General features: G+C 31.9%; 1 protein-coding gene across 1 annotated transcript; it reads left to right on the top strand.

The window, feature by feature from the left end:
* Positions 1–292: 292 nt before the first annotated feature.
* On the top strand, positions 293–8052 carry LOC139520663 (homeobox protein EMX1-like). The gene is made up of 3 exons (XM_071313519.1): positions 293–928; positions 1899–2068; positions 7712–8052. Exons 1-3 carry the CDS (start codon positions 517–519, stop codon positions 7865–7867), a joined length of 738 nt encoding a protein of 245 aa, XP_071169620.1. The 5' UTR covers positions 293–516; the 3' UTR covers positions 7868–8052.
* The last annotated feature ends 12557 nt before the right edge of the window (positions 8053–20609 follow it).

Genomic DNA, 20609 nt, shown 5'->3' with positions numbered 1-20609 from the left:
TTAAAGCATCAATGTACTGTTATTAACAATAATTATACAAAATACATAACTAAATATTCATCATCGTTAAACTTTGCTTTTGTCTAGGTTTTACACTAGTTTTTTTTCTACAATTATGATTTTCTTTATATGACAGAAATATTGCTGTTGTTAAACATTTGCTGTTTAAAAGTAAACGGTTGTTATTTTTTGATTTACGAATCAGTCTATAATGTAAAATTAACACGTTTTAAAGACCGCCCTCTGCCACTTTAGTGATTAGATTTAAATGGAGTTGTTGACCTTACGAGACGACACTGACATCGATACCATGAAACAGTCCAGTCAGTCAGAAATAGTGAGGGCGGAGCTTTATCATTCAATTCAGTTTCTTTGTTTGAAATTAAAATAATATTGATTACACCAAATAAAGGAAATCATAAATTTATTTTCCGCTAAGGTTGAAACTGCAATAATATTTCTAGGTGAATGATTATTGGGATGTTGATTAAAATTTCTGTGGTTTCATGATAAAAAATGACAATCATGTCAATTTCTACTCCTCGGCACAACTCAGGGTTTACCATACAGTCAATATTAGGTGATACTGACAAAGAAAAAACAAACTCTCAAGATAAGGATACGAGACGGAAACGTAAAAACTCAACAGAAAGTGATGACTGTAATTCATGTACTCAGAACCGGAACAGTGAAGAACACTTCGACCCATGTAGAGTACCATTACCGTTCGGAACATATGATGCTTTTTCAAATGACAATATTTTAAGAAAACTGCAGTATGCGCAGTATGGACATTATTTGTCTCAAGAATATATGTCTCGGACACAAGAAGATTTCAGAACTTTTTGTATTCCTGGATCTAATGAGAGAAATAACCCTTTTTATTTGCCATTACAACTCGCAAACAATTTTCAGCCGAGCAATCAAGGTACGTATTTTTGTGAATTGTTGTGTATATAAATCACATTGTTCGATGACTTTTCATTTTTTATCACAATATAAGAGTTTTGAGGTGTTAAATGTACACAAAGACTTGTGTTAAAATTTAAGACGAGCGAGTTAAACTTCAACACATTGCAGCCATCATTTGTCGTATTGGTTCTGTAGGGATCAGATGACAATTTGGTTATGACATGTACACTACTTCTGTTTGAAATGTTTTATGCACTACCCAAAGGAGGATTGAATAGTTGAAATTAGTATAATGAGGTATTTACAAAAACCCCAAACATTCAGTATAATATTTTATGATTATACATGTATTGAGTAAATCTCGTGTTTTATAACATTAATTTCTAAAAACAATCCACAATTTATAATAATAATATGTTTATATTAAGGCTACCTTTTCTGAAGATATTAATGAACACACTAAATGCATTCATTTAAATCTATTAAAAAACAATAACAAGCACATAAAGGTGCACGCTTGAAACATTGAATTTCTCCCAAACTGTGTATTAAAAATTAATAATTAAAATCACACATTTAAAATCAAAAATACAAAAAAAAAACAAGGCATTTCTTTCTACATTTTACATATCATCTGTCAAATTCGGTATTATTATATTAAATAATAATTAATTTATTTATTGGTAAATAAAATAGAAGACTGAATAGTAAAAATTTGATATAAACCAATCATTCAAATGACACCAAAAAAAACAACCACATATCACCATGGATATATTTTCTGATATATTGAAAATATAATTCCAGGTTTAAAAATCTGCTAATTCCTATTTCATGTAATTTGGTCATTCAGTTAATCGTGGAATGACCAAATTAAGATATGAATAAAGATGTAAATAACATACAAAAGTTTAATTTCCATGATAAAGTGTAAATAAGCATATTTTTTGTATAATAGTAACGTTTATTATTTCACTTATATGCAGGTGCAAATTCCAATTTACTGTTCCCACACTTGCGGAAGCCAAAACGAATGAGAACAGCCTTCTCTCCTTCTCAGTTACTACGCCTAGAACATGCCTTTGAGAACAATCACTATGTCGTTGGACAAGAACGAAAACAGTTAGCCGCAGGACTAGCTTTAACTGAAACACAGGTAAGCTGCCTTTTCAAATAAATTTTAAAATATGATTTTAATACTGGAATTGTTTGTGTATGAATAAACTATGCATAGATACCATGATTAACATTTGTACACCAGTTGCGCGTTCCATCTGCAAAAAGACTCATTAGTGACGCTCGGATAAAACAAGTTAAAAAGGCAAAATAAACAACGAAGGGCATTGAGGCCCCAAAATGTCGTAAGTTTATGTCAAATACAGCTAAGGTAGTCTATTCCTTGGTTAGAAAATCCTTAATATTTAGATAAATTCAAAGTCTTGTAATAAGTTTATTTATAATGATGTCCATGGATTAACTACCTCTGCTGCCATTTTTATGCGTTATATATGAAGATGCGAATGATATTTCATCCTATTTATTGCGCAACATACCCATTAAATGCCTCCTGACACATACTTATTAGAAATTATATGGTTAATCTGGCTGATTGTAAAATGTGCAAACGGTTGTTAAAGTTTTCTTATCCATATCTAAAATGCACAAATAACCGCATAAATATTCAGTCCAGTTAAATAGGTGCATTTATACGTTATAATCGTTAAACAAAAGCGCAGCGATGAACAAAGAAGTATTTTATTTCAAAGGGTAATTGTCAATTGTACCATTTCAGCAATCGCATTTTCTAATTCTTAAAATGTGTCAGACGTCAAATTTCGATATGCTATATGCAATTCTGTAATGAATTTGTATATTTTGTATTTATGGTATTCTTTGAGATAGAATTGAGATGTCATCTCTCGAGAATACTACTAAACGGACAGATAAAAATAGTTAACCTTTGAATTTTAATACTAATACATTAGTAAATAATGAATCCAATTAAGAATAGAGGAAGCCAATGAGACAAACTTCAAATACTATTTCCACGGTCTTAATCAATTCAAGAAGGTTCAACAGTACTAAGCATCTTCACATGCTAGTACACGCAGAGATTGGACACTATTGGTCTCAATGTGTATCCTGACGGGTATTTGTAGTTGTTACCATTCGATCAAAGCTGGACTAAATTTTTTAGTCAGTAATTTTTTTTCAACTAAAAAAACGTGTGAATGAAATTCGTATTGAAAGATTTTTCATGTTATGTAATTCAAATCAAAGCTGGAACTAATTTCATTGAATTTATTTCATATGTGGGATATTCTGTCAAAGAACATGCAGTCTCAACTGTAGTTGCATACATGTGGCTTACCCTGACTGCATTTTTTCTTAATGATTTTAACAAAGTATATTATCTATATAAGGTAGAGCTATCATGCATGTTTAATCGTGTATATTATATATATATAAAAAGTTTTAAAAAAATCTTCGTAGCAACATTTAAAAAAAAGAGTTTCATATCCAATGTAAAGCGCCTGAAAAAAAAATTTCAATTTGAACGAACGAAATATTTTCGATAACTATTTAGACAATCATATCATCAAGTAAGACTAGGTTTTAAATTTTTCGAATCAGATCTTATGAGTTAAACAAATTATTGCAGGAGAAGGGAACATTTACCACACCTCTTTACACTCTCAATGAAAGCTGTTTCAGTATTTCAGCTGAACATCTATTTCCGCATGTGGTATACCATTGTTAATTTATTCTGTCTATCAGTCTACTTGTTTTTAAAATTTTTGATACCTTAGATTATTCATGGGTCTAAAAATTATGCAAAACTGACCAAAAACTCCATTTATAAACAAATAGAAAGGCTTTTTTTAGTGACGTGAAAAGTGCATTTAATGTGGGTAGATAACCGCTTGGGATTTATTTTGTCCAACCTCAAATATATAAAAAAAAAAAGACATTACTTGAAGCTTCAAATTAAAAGTTCAAATTTCAGTAAAATATAAGAACAGACTAGGCCTTTATCGCACATTCACTGTCAATGTAGAATTACGCCGTTTAATTTGTTGACAAAATACATCATTTATTCGATGTAATTCATACTTAAATTCATATTCGTGTTCAAATTGGTATTTAGACTTGTTTTCTTCATTTCGTCGTTTGTTTTTTCACGGTGTTTTCTTTCTACTTTCAATTTTTGACTGTCCCAATGTGATCTTTTCTTCCCCCTTTTGAAGTAACATTGTTTATATATTCAATATGGCCGTATTAAAAAGTGTCCAGTAATCCAACTGTGGTAGTCATTCCCATCCAGTTAGGAATAAATAAATGACTAATTGTTAAAACATAATTGTGTAAATTACCATGTTGAAGCAATAAATTCTCACCAAGGTTAACATGGTGTGGTATTTAAGTAATTTGAGGATACATTTTGATTACGGAAAATTAACTTTATACAAAACTATGACTTGACAGACAATTAACCCTTTACCTCTTCGAATACAGCTAGACTTGTGTAATAAATTACTTATAAATTAAGTAACATTTATTGTGTAAAATTATTGCAGCGGAATTTCATATCGGCATTTAAAATGATCTATTGTTGATTAAAACTCATTAGCGATTTTAAAATGAAATTTGTCGTTGATCCATTTTAAGCTCGAATTTCAGGCTCTCCGTATATTGTTTGTTAATGACAATGATATAAATAGGGAAGTCTATACGTTTGCTAAAAAATCAGCGACAAATATTTCAAAGATATTTCAGGATAACAATATGTTTCTAAAACATGCATTTATTGATATGTTTTGGAGTTAAGTATGAGGTCAATTTTCACTGATTTAGTACTCTTCCGGTTACGGGATTGTCTCGCTGTGTCGAAGAACCATTGGTGGCTTTCTGCTGTTTTCTACATTTTAGTCGGATTGTTGTCTCTTTTACACTCCCCGTTTCCATTCTCAATTTACTGTAAATCGACTTATATCTAGCATTTGACTGTTATACAAATACATATATAATTATTCAATTTTCCAAAAGGGAGAATACAAATCATTTTGGTCCTTTTTAGATTTTGTACAACAAATATTGATCTCATGCAAGTATCAACTTAATCCCTCCGTAAAAATATGGTCATTTTATTGTTAAAACGAATGTTTAGAACAAGAAATGTTTGACGTTTGACATAAGATATATAGCCATTTTACTCAAACTAGTATTTTATTTTCCCAAAACTTTTATGGACTTGGGACTTTCTTAAGCTTTACTTATTGTGTAGACTTCAATCTATTTTTGAAGACTGCGTTGCCTTCTTTAATAGTGTATTTTTTTGTTGTTGGATCGCTGTCATATTGACATATATCTCGTTATGGTTTCCTTTACATGCCCCCTTTTTATATATGCAACACTGGCATAAGTAATTTATAGCACCACTCACGAGATATTTCAAATTAATATATATTTTCTACTGTGATTTTTCTTGAATTCGTGTAAGAGTACTTCTGATAAATAAGTTGGTTTTCCTCTCGTTAAAAAAAAACTTAAAGTAAGGCGGGATATATCACCTTTATCAATATTGATGTCACAGATGAATATCAATGATCATTGTTCTTTCGACTGTCCTTTTCCCGTTGATAAGTGGTTACTATATTTAATGTAAAAGAAACATTTCCGCGCGATCCCGAGCACAACAGTTTATTCCAATGATTAATGTTGTTCGATTTATTCAATAGCTTTACTTGAATAATATTGGGGAACGTTCGATTGGTTCTACAATGTGTTTTTTTTTTTCAAAAGTAGAAAGTTTTTTTTTATGTTATTTTCAATTCGTACAGTATCCAATTAGTATACGAGTTAATTATATGATTTTAGTGTTACTTTACATTAAAAATGTAATATTCTCCTTTCTATCACTGGCCGTGACAATTTCTTGTTCAATATTGCTTTGGTTGTTGTGTTCAAAACATCCTACACGAGCAAGGGTATCTTTTTCAAGGAGGGGACTCGTTGGTCACTACTGAAAAGTGAATAATTCTCAAGATATCTTGAAATAGTTTGATTGATATATCCACCAATAAGTCCAAGAGAAAAGAAAACTAAGAAACAATTCATCGGTTATCCCTGAATTACAAATTGATTACTGGGCGGAGATCGAAATATGTGCAAAATTTTTCGTACCTGTGGAAATTTGATGTGTTGGTCATCTATATTACATAAAGAAGATATAAGATTTCCGCAATATTTTCGAATTGTGATGATTTATAATAAATTTATTAACGTATATTCTTCATTATTTAATGGCATCTAATGGTTGAAGAAAGCAATATTCTGAAGACTGATTTTCGTCTAAGACATGATCGAGTTATTCAATACTCAAAACTGGCTCGGATCGCTACATTTTGACATGCCATCTTGAAGACTAATTCGTGCAGCATTATATTCAGAACAAAATTGCCATCTCAAATTAATACATAGTGTGAAAAAAGTTTTGTTACCTTTTGTTCTTAGCCAATAAGGCATTAGAATTACCCGTTTTTACAATAAGAGTCCTGTCACTGAGATCCTTGTCTCAATGGAAATATGTCAGTATATATGACACTTTATCGGAATAAGATCGGGATCAGATAGTCTTAATTTAGGCGTCGTTAACAATACTAATGAGCTATTTGTATTATTCTCAGATCGACATTTTATGGGCTAATAACCTATATAAATTTCATATTACAATACAGTTTTTACATGATCATTTATCAAAAGTTCAAGGTGTTAAGAATATCTACAAGTACCTACACGGTAGTTAAGATATCTATCCAGAACAAATTGACCCATGACCCGAAATAATATGGACTTCGGTGTTTAAGGAACAAAACAAGTTTTTGTACAGTCGTCAGTGCTGACAAAAGCACTATAAATTACGTTTCAAAAATGATTTATTGAAGGAGATCAGTGGGTTATCTTAAAATCTGCAGGAATCGCATAGACAAATATACAAATTACGACATAAGCAACACATGCATGTGCTCATGAGATATAATATACATATACATATACTTAAAAATATATATATTTATATATATTAAGAACTGAAAAATTTCAGAGCGATTTATTCAGCGTAGTTGTAGCCTATTATCAGATAGCGATTTTTTTTTAATTCAATAACGACAATGCTGCTACTTTAGTTGCCAAAACCTGATACAAAATTTTATTGAGAAGAACCAATATCTTACTTCACTAGTTCTAAAAGAAACAAATGTTTTCTTTCATCTAGTATAGATGGACACTGTAAATCTTAAATGTAAATGTGTTAAAATTTGTTGATCTGTATACATTGTGTCTTAAAAGTCCTCATATTTTTTTTTAAGATTGGTGTATACAATGCAAATATGTTTCAATATTTTAAGATTATTCCTGTGAATCCCATTATATGTTTGTATGCATGTGGTGAGACTATAATAAAATATTGAATCTGCATGAATCTGTAATCAGTACAAACAGTTTAAAAGGAAGAAAACAAATTCACTGTATTACAATTACTATTTTCACACTTTTCTATCAGATAATTATAACTAATGCCTTATTAAACAAACAAGGAAAACTTTGTGTTAAATGAAGCTTGACAAATTTCTACTTATTTTATCTGATTGCGTGATAAAAATCATTTTAGTATTGCACCATTCGTTGAATGTTACTTAAAGTTAGATTGCAGATATTAATCATTTTTATCGACAATTAAAATTTTGAACTATGCATCAGAGATTCATTAAAATGTAAATTGATCTTTATTGTGTTACAGGTCAAGGTTTGGTTTCAAAATCGGCGTACGAAACATAAACGTATTAAAGCTGAGGATGAAATGACAAGGTCGTTAGCCAGAAGTTTGGGAGGACAAGACAATAGTCATCCATCACAATATAACCCATCAGACTCAGAAAGTGACATTGAAGTGTGATTCAACACATAACTAATTCAAGTGTTTTCCTGGAAACAGACTGCAATAATATTGTATACAAATAATTGAAACCTTAATAATTTGAAAAATAGACTATGTACATCGAATCCTAATAACTTGACTTGGGAAAACCACTACTGATAGTATTTTCAAATTTAATAAAATGTATTCATATTTTCTCTTAATGCTTTTTGTTATTTTACAATAATTAGACCAAAAAGTATCTTACTACTAAAAAGTATCGTGAATAACTGATGCTACTCCGTATAACTAATAATTAAATAATCATAATGACTGGGGTATAGAAATATAGTTACATGGACCTTTTCTGTCACAGCAGTGAAGTATTATATTACTTTCATGTTTATTGCTTCACCGAGCCACAGAGAGCGTTCGTGGTACTGGTTAGTATGTACAAGTAAAAAAGTATCGCCGGACTATTCCGTGTAACTAATAACCAAAAGGATGACTTGTGTATATCAATATGGTCACCTACAGCAGGGAATTATTTTATTACTTCTATGGCTGCAGTAAGACCTTTCCACATGAAGTGTTCGTTGGACTGTTTGGTATAATAAGTATGCAGCCATATACTTGGAATACAATGAAGGGATATTTCAATCCGATACCCTGCTTTGAGAGACCACCGCAGTCTGTACACGACGGGGATAAAGATGTTTGCTTAACCCCCTAACCTGGGAAATTGGTGTAGCAGTACAACATAAGAACAAACTATAAAATTCAGTTGAAAATGGCTTACATCATCAGATGGATACACATAGACATATATCTAACAAACACACAAAGTAGACGTTGCTAGGTACTTATACATCAAAAAAAAAAAACAGACGCGAAAAACATATCTGAAAGTACTCGCAGTTACTGAAAGCTAGTACAAAGCCAAGAACAACCAATGAAATAATCATGTATATGTGACTAAGATATCAATCAGTACACATCCAACGGATTTAGTATTTTCATCAGTGGATCTCGAAACCACATTTGAGTCATAATCAGCTTAAAAATATATGTTCAACCGAATGATGAATTTTGAATCAAGAACACATAAAAAAGTCTTTGAGTTAACAGCAATCAATATCAAACTATAGGTAGCTCTTGACAGCGCATGCTCTCATACTATCGATAGATTTAGACACCTACTCCCTTTCAAAATATATTCCACATCAATGCAAGAGCGACAACTAAAAATTTAAAATAGGAAAATGCAGAAAAAAACTGGAATATAATGAAACCCCCTCCCCCCCCCCCCCCATCATTTTTGAATAATTTTCATTTTCAATAGTAGACACAAGTACATTGCTAACAAGCGCCTAGTGATTAATCATTTATCCTGAATGAAAGATCACATATTTTACAGAAAGGGTATACTGTTGAAAGATCAATGTTCAAAGGTATTACATTAATTAAATAGCAGATATATTGACGTGCGAGGTTTATTTGTTCAAGATTAACATGTATAATACTTTGAAGTACCATTTTATCGAGATAATTAGTAAATTAAAAAGTAAACCAAAAAAGGAGTTGAAAGAAACCCTCGCTTTTTACAAAATGGTTTCTTTACATTTGTCAGCTGTGAATGGCCTTAGAGTATTTATTTGTGCATTATTTCCCGTTTCTTTAATGTTGATTACCCATAAAATGAAGTGTCTTTATCCTTCTGCATACTTGTTGATCTGTAAGGATTATCCGTAGGGTAAATATTGGCTTTGTAAAGTGTTATATAGCTACACGTGCCCTTATTTTGAATATCTATAGTTCATAGAACTATTCTGAACCAAAGTACGTCTATCATTTAATGTTAAAATGAAGAATGCCTTTGAAGAATTAATGGTATTTTGTGTTGTTCAAAATTGATTCAAAAAGAAATACAGAATGAGTAATTTTGAGAGCTTTGAAGGGACTTTTTTCTATTAGAAAGCATATAAGTTGCATACAATTTACTGGAAATTACCCCGACATTACTGGTATATCCTTTTTGATTTTTCGAATTTTCATATCTTTGACGTGCACTTGTTTTAAGTCTTCATAATCGAAGAAATATTGTTCATAGGAAAACAACAAATAATGAGAGTTACATAAAATAAAAAATAAAAAAACATACGAGCATTAAATGTACATATATATAAAAAAAAATTGCACAAGCAATCGAAGAAGGACTGTTACATTATACTTAAAACTCATGATTTGTTTCAGTCCATTTGACAGGAGATCACTGTATAGGCTACATAATTTTTACTTGGCACTTAACACTTTTAGAATCGCCAAAAACAGACTAGCTAATAAACTGTAATGCAAAAAAAACCTTTATTGCAAGAACTGTTGGTCGATTGGTAGCACCCTTAAATTTCTAAGGAAGCTGTAAATAAAGGCAACAGTAGTACACCTCTGTTCGAAAGTCATAAATCGATTGAGAGAAAACAAATCCAGGCCACATACCAAAACCTAGGGAAAACACATCAACTACAAGAGGAAAACAATGAAACAACGAAACTGAACTGAAAAACTAAAGTGCAACAAAAGAAATAATGACAATACAACACACATAGAAACGAACTATGTGCCTCTTGACACTAAATTTATTGGATGTTGGATGTGTACGGATTGAGAATGAAGTCTTAGATTCATGTTTTTTTTTATTAGTTGTTAGTGGCTTTGACCTAGCTGTCAGTTACTGTGCGAGTACTCTCAGATCTGTTCCTAGTGTCTTTTTGTTGTTGGGATGTACACGTACCCGGCCACGTCCACTCGTACTTTTGTCCATCTGATGAGTTAAGCCTTATTCAACTGATTTGTATAGTTCGTTCTTATGTTGTACAGTTATACCACTGTCCCAGGTTAGGTGGAGGGTTGGGATCCCGATAACATGTTTAACCCCGCCACATTATGTATTATGTGCCTGTCCCAAGTCAGCAGCCTGTAATTCAGTGGTTGTCGTTTGTTTATGTGTTGGCTTTTTGTTTTTCGCTCTTTTTTGTACATAAATAAGGCCGATAGTTTTCTCGTTTGAACTGTTTTACATTGTCATTTCGGGGCCTTTTATAGCTGACTATGCGGTATGTGCTTTGCTCATTGTTAAAGGCCGTACGGTGACCTATAGTTGTTAATTTATGTGTCATTTTGGTCCCTTGTGGAGAGTTGTCTCATTGGCAATCAGATCTTCTTTTTTATATATAAGATAAAAATTACTATTTTCCTTACTTGGTACAGGACATTTTTTGAAAATAATGGTGGGTTTAACCTGGTATTGCGGCTAGCAAAACCTCGCACTTTTATGGCAATGTTAAATATAACACTAAAATGACAACATTGGATGCCAGGACTACAGTACAAATAAATGCAAAAACATTACACAAATAAAAAACAACAATAGAACATTTTGACATGCTAATAGTTATCAAAGGTTACAGGGTTATAATTTAATATGCCAGACGCGCGTTTCGTCTACTAAGACTCATCAGTGACGCTCAGACCAAGATAGTTAGAAAACCAAACAAGTAAAAAGTTGAAAAGCATTGGTGACCCAACATTAAAAAAAAGTGCCAAATACGGCTAAGGTTATCTATGATTGGGATAAGAAAATACTTGGTATATAACATTCATTCTTTTGCAAACAGTACATTTATAAAAAATGACCTTATAATAGAAATTCATGTCAACACCGAAGTGCTGACTAACTACAGAATAAAAACGAACACACAAAACAACCTAGTACAGCACACACAATATGGGACAATACACATATTGCTACTTCAATTCAAATAATGACTTCAAGCATATTGAAGACTTCAATTTCAGGCATCTTGCAGAATTCGATTTCAGATTGTTCAGATAGCAACTGCAATGCCTCCCTCACTGCATCTGGCTCCCTTGATCAATCGACAAACAGGGGCATTGTTTGAAACATGTCAATATCGCTATTCACTCATTTAAGACACTCATTATAAAACAGATTTTATAGAAAACATAGGACTTTGCAGTTACATCATAATACATGCTTTGACATTAAGAAAAACATTACGATTTTTGTTATTTTATGAATGCAATTGCAATAAGTGTTTACCTTGAAGATGATATGTATGTGCAGCTCATGTCTTTAAAACATCTTACGAAATATTATAAAGGATGGAAAAGTAAATACATGTTGACTTTTATTCTAGACTATAACTTCTAATGATGAAAAGATCGGCCTGTTTTATTACAAAACAAGAAACGAAACACAAATGTAGCAGCCAGCAGCAACCCACAACCAATGAATCACAGGCATCTTAGTTCCTCGTTGAAGTTTCTCCCTATAACGCATGGTTCCCACTCTGTAGTGACTTCAAAGACTCAAAAGCCTACTACATTATTTTACATCAAGTAAAATTTTATGGTTTACGTATCTAAATACTTAGTAAATAGTATCTCAAGAACGCTACATATTAATGATTTTGTATATGCATATGTAATTCAATGAGTTATGAAAATCCGAAATATTTTTTTATTATAAAAAGAAAATGTGGTATGATAGATAATGAGACAACTCTCCACAAGGAACGCATAAATTAACAACTTTGTCACCTTACGGACTTAAAATTCGAGCAAAGCCAACACCGCACCACTAATTATAAAACCCCTCAAAATGACAAATTTAAAAAGAAAAAAGCAAAAGCCAAAACTTACGGCATAATTTATGTACAAAAATAATGAACGGAAAACAATAACACAGTAACACACGACAATCACTGATTAACAGGCTCCTAATTTGTTCAGGCACACACAAAATGTGACGGGGTAAACTTTTCTGAAGGCAACAACCCTCTCCTAACCATGGAAAGTTGTGTGACAGTACAACATAAGAATAAAATATGAAAATCACTTGAATATAGCTTAATGTATCAGATGTATGAAAATAGAAATAAATATAAAAAAGACAAAGAGTGGACGTGGACGGGTACTTAGACATCACAACAGCAAAAAGACACTTAGTACAACTCTGGGAGTAATCGCAGCTACTGACACCTAGTGCAAATCCAATAATATTCAATAAAAAAAAATAATGCATTTAAGACTAAACTGTGTTTAAACTGTCTCACATGTAGTTATAGTCAGTTTGTAAGCTTTTGTCATCACCTTCAAAACTATTATGATAGATAGTCAGAAACTGAACATATCTTCATATTCGTCAGTAGGATTTGTTAGAAATCGTTAATTGACTCTATGCATGAGGTGTTGCTTTTTTCCCTTTTTTAACGACTTTAAGCGTTTCGACAAAAAACGCGAATTTTTACAAGATGATTTCACCATCTTGTTTTCTCAGGGTACATGTACAATCTTATTTTTCATTGCAGTTATTCTTCAATGATATCCATTGAAACGTGCGAGGTGCTCCATTGTATTCAAAATACTGTGACTTTCTGTTTGAATTTAATAGTAGGAAGACCTTAGACGAAGGATACAGTTATCTTTGAAGTTCATGTCTTGCGGAACGTTTTGTGTTTCAGTGCGCATTACAATGATTTTTTATAAATCTAGAATCGGCTATTCATTTTTTTATATGAGTTATCTGATTTGATGTAAATTGAATGTAATTAGATAAATATAGTCTTAATATTACATACCTACAGCAGACTGAATTTGAATTGTTTGGGGGTCTAGATGGGGTTTACATAATAGAGAATATAATGGGTACAATCTACAAAAAATGAGTTAAACAATATGTCAACAAAAATAAAGAATAGAGATAAATGAGGTAAAAAAATATAAAGACTACAGAAAAAATGGGCCAACAATATACCAAATAAAACAAAATGACTTCAAATTTGAAAGAATATAGAAAGGAAAGACCCCAGCCAAGACCCTTTTGTCTGCTTAAATGTTTGCCTTTTACCACAGTAAATTATACAAATGATGTTTTTGTGACGTAACCTAATATTACTTTTTATTAGTAATCTGATGGTTTTGTTTAGAGATTCATAATTGTTAAACAATATTTAAATTGCACTTGTAGTTACACATGAACAAATATATTATGGAAACCTCGATGTTTACTTATCGTAAATATAATGTATTATAATAGAAAACTAGTAGATAGCATTTGTGGTTTTCATCAGTATAATGGACATTTTTAGCAACAATGAAATGCACCAAAAAAACTCAATTATGCATTGCATATTAGAGATAAAAAAAATATGTCCAGGGTATTTACATCTTATGTCCTATGAAAGAATATTTAAATTTTCTGATTGATAATCTTGACAGTTTATCTTTCATTTCAAAATTAATTATGTAACCGTTGGTCTTTCAGATTCAGCATGGCAATGGAACACCCAAATATGACATTAATCATTTACAATTGAACACTAAATCTTTTTATTGTTACCGTAACATGTGTTACCAAGACAGTGCAAACAAAGTGGACAGTAGTTTACCGATGTTCAAATCTCGTAAATCCATTAAAAAAAATGAAAATAACACTTTAAAAATGTCATGCGTCCAAAGCAGTTTTCTGGATTGAGAAGAGACAAAACAAGATAACAAACTGAGGGAAGGAGCATTTCCAGGTGCGTTTTCTGCTAGTTAGACATAAGAAGATGTGGTAATGAGACAACTATCCATCAAAGGCACTATTTGTAAAAGTAAACAATTATAGGTCAAAGTACGGTCTTCAACACGTAGCCTTAGCTCACACAAAACAGCAAGTTATAAAGGGCCCAAAAATGAATAGTGTAAAACAATTCAGCAGGAAAAATAACGGTCTAATCTATATTAAAGAGGGACGAAAGATACCAGAGGGACAGTCAAACTCATAAATCGACAATATACTGACAACGCCGTGGCTAAAAATAAAAAGACAAACAGACAAATAATAGTACACAAGACACAACATAGAAAACTAAAGAATAAGCAACACGAACCCCACCAAAAACTAGGGGTGGTCTCAGGTGCTCCGGAAAGTTCAGAAGATCCTGCTCCACATGTGGCACCTATATAAGCGTGCTTCACCCGCCATGCAAATCAACGCACAGTCAAAATGCCGCAATAGGTAATAGAACACAGTCGATAATAAATAAATAACCTATTATTATATAGATCTAACGACTAAACTGATATCTTAAGATCAATACCCAAGAAAACAGTCCGCTAGTGAGCTGAGACACTGACCCATCAAACTGGTCAACCAATTCGGGATCGTTTCGTCCACAAAAGACTAATCAGTACAACATATGTATTATCAAATTTAATTGTTTTTGTGTGTTGGAGCAGTTTTTTGAAAGAAGTTACCTACTGTGACCATAACGCAATGTGAACAAATATGACGAAACAGAGGGTAATAGCCATGTTTATGCCGAGAAATAAGAAGTCGACATTAGGACGGTTGAAATAATTCCGTTAGTCATTTATTCTGGATTTAAGTCGTAACGGTTATCTGTGTTTATACCTAGAAAGGATCGAGATATGAAGGTAGCTTCCAATTAAAGGTTGTATCTTTAATATCATAATCCCTCGGATAATAATCCATTGAAATATAGATTATCGAGTGACAGAAAAAAATAAAATCACAAAAGTACTGAGCACCGAGGAAAATTAAAAACGGAAAGTCCCTGATCAAAAGTAAAACTCAAAAGCTCAAACACATCAAACGAATGAATAACAACTGTCCCTTTCCTGAATAGGTACGTATATTTTCTTATGTAAAAATGGTGTATTAAACCAGGTTTTATAGATAGCTTAACCTTTCACTTGTAAGACAGTCGCATCAAATCCAATAATATTGACAACAATGTGCGATCAAAACAAACAGACATAGTAGGCAGATAGAAAGTCATTAGCATATTTGAAAGTGAAATAAAAGAATTTTTCGTGATGCCTTTTCTGCATGTTGTCTATCAAAACGTCCAGCATTTTTATTTGTTGTAGGAATTTGTTTGGTTCTTTAGAAAGTAAGATTTTTTATGACCAAAAACAAGGAATTTATATCTACGATTCCATTATTGAAGAAAAAGATGTTTAATGATTAGATATTGTTGTTCTTTCAATAAACAAGAATCTGTCCACCCCACTCGCACTATCATTTTCTATGTTCGATGGACTGTGAAATGGGGGTAAAAACTGTAATTTGGCATTAAAATTAGAAACATTATATCGTAGGGAACTTGTGCATGTGAATTTTAAATTAGTTAGACTTCAACTTAATCAAAAACTGCCTTGACCAAAGACTTTACCCTGAAACGATACAGTCGGACGAACGACCAAACGGACGATAGAACACATAGACCGAAAAACTATATGCCCCTAAGTGGGGCATGAAATGTTGTTAAATATTAATACAAAACACCGTTAATAATCTAATTATCTGATGTATATTGAAAAGCCACCAATTAACAGTTGGATGCAAAATAGGTTTCAAATTTAATTTGTAAGTAGTTATCAAAGGTACCAGGATTATAATTTAGTACGTCAGACGCGTATAATATAGAGCATTCAAGTTGCTATAGCCACCCACGAAAATGTCAATATTTCTCTTTCTTTAACTTTACATAATAATTGTGTCTACCAAATAAAAAAAGACAAACAGACAATTTCATTGAAGAGCTATTCACACATTTTTTATGAAGATTTAGAATGAGTCCAAAATAACAGTAAATTATTATCATATACAATTAAACCGAACAAATACCGTTATTTAAGTCTTGAATGATTCTGTAATCGAATGCAACGATTAGACATAGGTGTAATAGGGAGAGATACACGATCTAAATGGTGCATAATTTGCTATAATTACATTACATTTACAATTAATGCCTACCTATATCAAGCTGATTTGTATTGGTACTATTTTGAATATAACACACATTAGCTATTAAATCATGATCTTATCTAAAAACCCGTCACTTTTTTGCATTCATTTGATAATATTGTGTGATACTATTCATTTGAAGGATATAGTAAGATATGTTTAGCCGTATAGTTTTAAGTGTTTTATATTATAAGAATAAACTCATCATAGATATCCTGCTTAAAATTTTGCGCGTTTCCTCTACAATAGGCTCCCCAGTCACGTTCGAATCAACAAGTTAAGAAAGCCAAATAATGAACGAAGTCGAAAAACATTGAGAAGTCTTATGTCTGAAAGATTTTGTCAAATACAACTAAAAAGAAATCTGTTCTATGGTTGAAAATCATTTGTATTTTGAAAAATAAAAAGTTGGTAAACAATCGATTTATGTTTATAATTGTACCAATGATAATTTATATCAACACAGAAGTGCTGACTACTGAGAAATAAATTTAAAGGCTATAGCTATGACTGGTGCGGTTCGTTCCCAATCAATATTTTTACTCTTGTTTCTTTACAATTTTGTTGTCGTATGTTGCAGTTAGATGACAATCTCAGCGATTTATACAATGTACTCTGCTTTTATTTTTGTAATAAGGATTGGACACTTTGTTGAAAATCTATTACTCGCTGTACTTTTTATGACGTCGCAAATAGCATAATTTTTCTCGAATTTCATTTTTTTTTATACCGGAAACATGCAGGATTTACGTCGACAAAAACATCTTTCGACATTATTCTTTATATTACAAAATACATATGTGACTTTTATACTGAGGTTGTTGATCTTGTGCTCTATGTTTCCTCATCTAAAATTGGTTGATATCAGAACGAATTTGCCAACTTTCACCTACATCTCGATTTTTTTGCTTATTGAGGCGTAAATGTCAATGCTTCATTATAGGTTCATTTTTAACACTCTATTCATCAACTGGAAATACTGGCAATGTTTTAAAAATGGACGTAATATTTCGGGCCAGATATGGCCTTTACCGAGCTAAAATATAATTCCTTCAGTTTTGTTGGTATCCTTGATTTGTTTCTTTTTTAATCGATTTCCCAGATTTGAACGTCAGTAAACTACTGTCGCTTCAATGTAAGTACAAATATACTGTTGATCATAGTAATTGTTATCGGAAGCACTCGGTTTTCCTCTATGAATAGATTGCATTTACCGGGCATGCTCTTCGATGTTTTCGTTTGAGCCTTCCAACTTCTTATTAGAGCATCTCTAATGAGTATTATGTATGCTCACGTCTGGTGTAACAAATTATAAGCCTGGTATCTTTTGTGAGTTTTCCCAATCGCTGGATCGATGCCAGTTCTGGAAGTAGTTTCGTCGTTATGAGGGTATCACTAGCCCAGTAGTCAACACCTTATGCTGAAAAAGACTAATTATTGATATGGTCTTTATTTTATAAATTTCCGGTTAATAACTTATGAATTATTCGAAACACTTAGTTTTTTTACCACCTGGTATATATTTTCTAAGTCGAAAACGAAACACATTTTCGGAATTTTATGCTTTTAGTACTCTAAAAACTTGTGGTTGATTTGATCTTTCAATTTGTTTATTTGAGCGTCCATGTCCAGTCTTGTGTAGACTAACTGCCCGTATGTTGTAACAAATAATAAACTTACTGACTATACGGTATGGATTTTGCTCATTGTTGAAGGCATTACGGTGACTTGTTTACTTCTATATAAGTAGGTCCCTTGTGGAGAGTAAGTATCTTTGATGAGTTGTATTCATAAAAATATATAAAAAAATATATATGATGGTTAACTTTCCGGTAATAACTGGCAGAGATGGATTAGATAATTTTATAAATAAGTGCGAGACCAAGAGAGTCAACAGGGTTAGCCATCAACAGTCAAACTATACGAGTGTCGCAAACAGTTATAACATCACAACAGTGTCACAACCAGTTTTAACAGTACAACAGTCAACAGCACTATGTTATAATTATATTGTACTGTCGGTTTCCCTGGAGGTTACCTAATAAAGTATCTCTCAAAGGCACATGTCGCTCGTTTTGTTATAAGTATCATATGTGTTATTCTTTTCATATGCAACACATGTACATGTAACTGTCTAGTAAGGGAAGATGACAAAAAATTTAAAAAAAGTTTGTAAAGGATTCAAGTTTCTATCTGTAAGTCAGCATACATTTAAAAATAAAACAATTTATATGGATTTGATTCAAAGCATATTGTCTCTATAAACCAGTTAAAGTGGAAGACAGTGTAAATAAACTCGGCCATAAATACCATGAAAGCTTATATTTCCGCCAGACTCGCGTTTCGTCTTCAAAACACCCATCAGTGACGCTTGAATAAAAAATGTTAAAGGTCAAACAAAGTACGAAGTTAAACAACACTGAGGATCAACATCCCCCAAAAGTTTTGAAAAAACAGCTAAGGTAATCTATTCCTGAGGTAGAAAAGCCTTAATATTTAGAACATTCAAAGTTTTGAAAGTTTATTCATAAGTATGACCTTATCAATGATAATTCATGTCATTACAGAAGTGCTGACAACTGAGATGGTGATATACTCTGGGAATAAAAACTAAACCAGCAGTGGCATCGACCCAGTGGTTGTAGATAAACTTATCATAGATACCAGGATTGAATTTTTATATCTGCGCTAACGCGCGTTTCGTCTACTAAAGACTCATCAACGACGCTCGAATCGAAATTTTTTAAAGGCCAAATAAAGTACGAAGTAACAGAGCACTTAGGACCAACAACCCCCAAAACTTTTGCCGAACACATCTAAGGTAATCTATTCCTAAGGACTAAAAGCCTTAGTATTTAAAAAAAATCAATGTTTTGCAAACAGCCAATAATCCATAATTATGACCATAGCAATGATATTTCATGTCAACACAGAAGTGTGAGCAGACTTCATATTAAAGAACTGTAAATTTAGGGGGAAAACTCAAAAGATACCAGCCTACAATAAGGTGCTTCAAATAAGCAAAAAACGTCATTAATAGAAGCTCAAAATGTATTCATTCAAGGTTGATTTTTTTTTTATATTGGATTCAATTGAGTACCGGAAGGGCATGAAGAGATGAGTAATATTTATCCACAATTGTTTTTCATTTTTTTTTCGTTTCTACTTAATTAATGTTAGTCTGCAGTAAAAATAGATATGATCACGTAGTAATTTTTTAGATATCATCAGGGTTGTAAATTCCAAGCAATCATGGTTGACATCGGTGGGAAATAATTATTAAAAAAAAGATGTCTAAATATAGACGTATGAATTAGAAATGAAAATTTCTTAAATACTTTTAAATACTTAAAAATTGGTTTATTTGGTAGTTGATCTACTACTCTAATGTTATAAAGAAATTTACTTGATATAAGGCAGCAAACAAAGATAGAAAAGCCTTAAATTTAGAACATTTAAAGTTTTGCAAACAGCCTATTCATAATTATGACCATATCAATGATAATTCATGTCAACACAGAAGTGCTGATACATGATAAATTGGTTATATACTCAGGGAATAGAAAATTCAACAGCAGTGACATCGACCCAGTGGTTGTAGATAAACTCATCATAAATACCAGGATTGAAATTTTATATTTGAGCAAACGCACGTTTCGTCTACTAAAGACTCATCAGCGACGCTCGAATCGAAAAAATTAAAAGACCAAATAAAGTACGAAGTAACAGAGCACTGAGGACCAACAACCCTCAAAAGTTTTTTTCCAAAATCAGCTAAAGTAATCTATGCATAAGGACTAAAAGCCTTAGTATTTAAAAAAATCCTTGTTTTGCAAATAGCCAATCCTTAGTTATGACCATAGTAATGATTATTCAGGTCACGTAGAAGTGTGAGCAGACTTCATATTATAGAACTGTAAATTTAGGGGGCAAACCCAAAGA

This window comes from Mytilus edulis, chromosome 4, assembly GCF_963676685.1.
Source record: "Mytilus edulis chromosome 4, xbMytEdul2.2, whole genome shotgun sequence".
NCBI classification, from domain to species: domain Eukaryota; kingdom Metazoa; phylum Mollusca; class Bivalvia; order Mytilida; family Mytilidae; genus Mytilus; species Mytilus edulis.
Note: the sequence above shows the minus strand (reverse complement) of the source record. Positions and strands in the feature narration are given on the sequence as shown.

Coding starts and splice junctions, on each gene's coding strand:
- LOC139520663 (XM_071313519.1), top strand. CDS start 517: ATGACAATCATGTCAATTTCTACTCCTCGGCACAACTCAGGGTTTACC. Junction 929..1,898: donor TTTTCAGCCGAGCAATCAAG/GTACGTATTTTT, acceptor ACTTATATGCAG/GTGCAAATTCCAATTTACTG. Junction 2,069..7,711: donor TAGCTTTAACTGAAACACAG/GTAAGCTGCCTT, acceptor ATTGTGTTACAG/GTCAAGGTTTGGTTTCAAAA.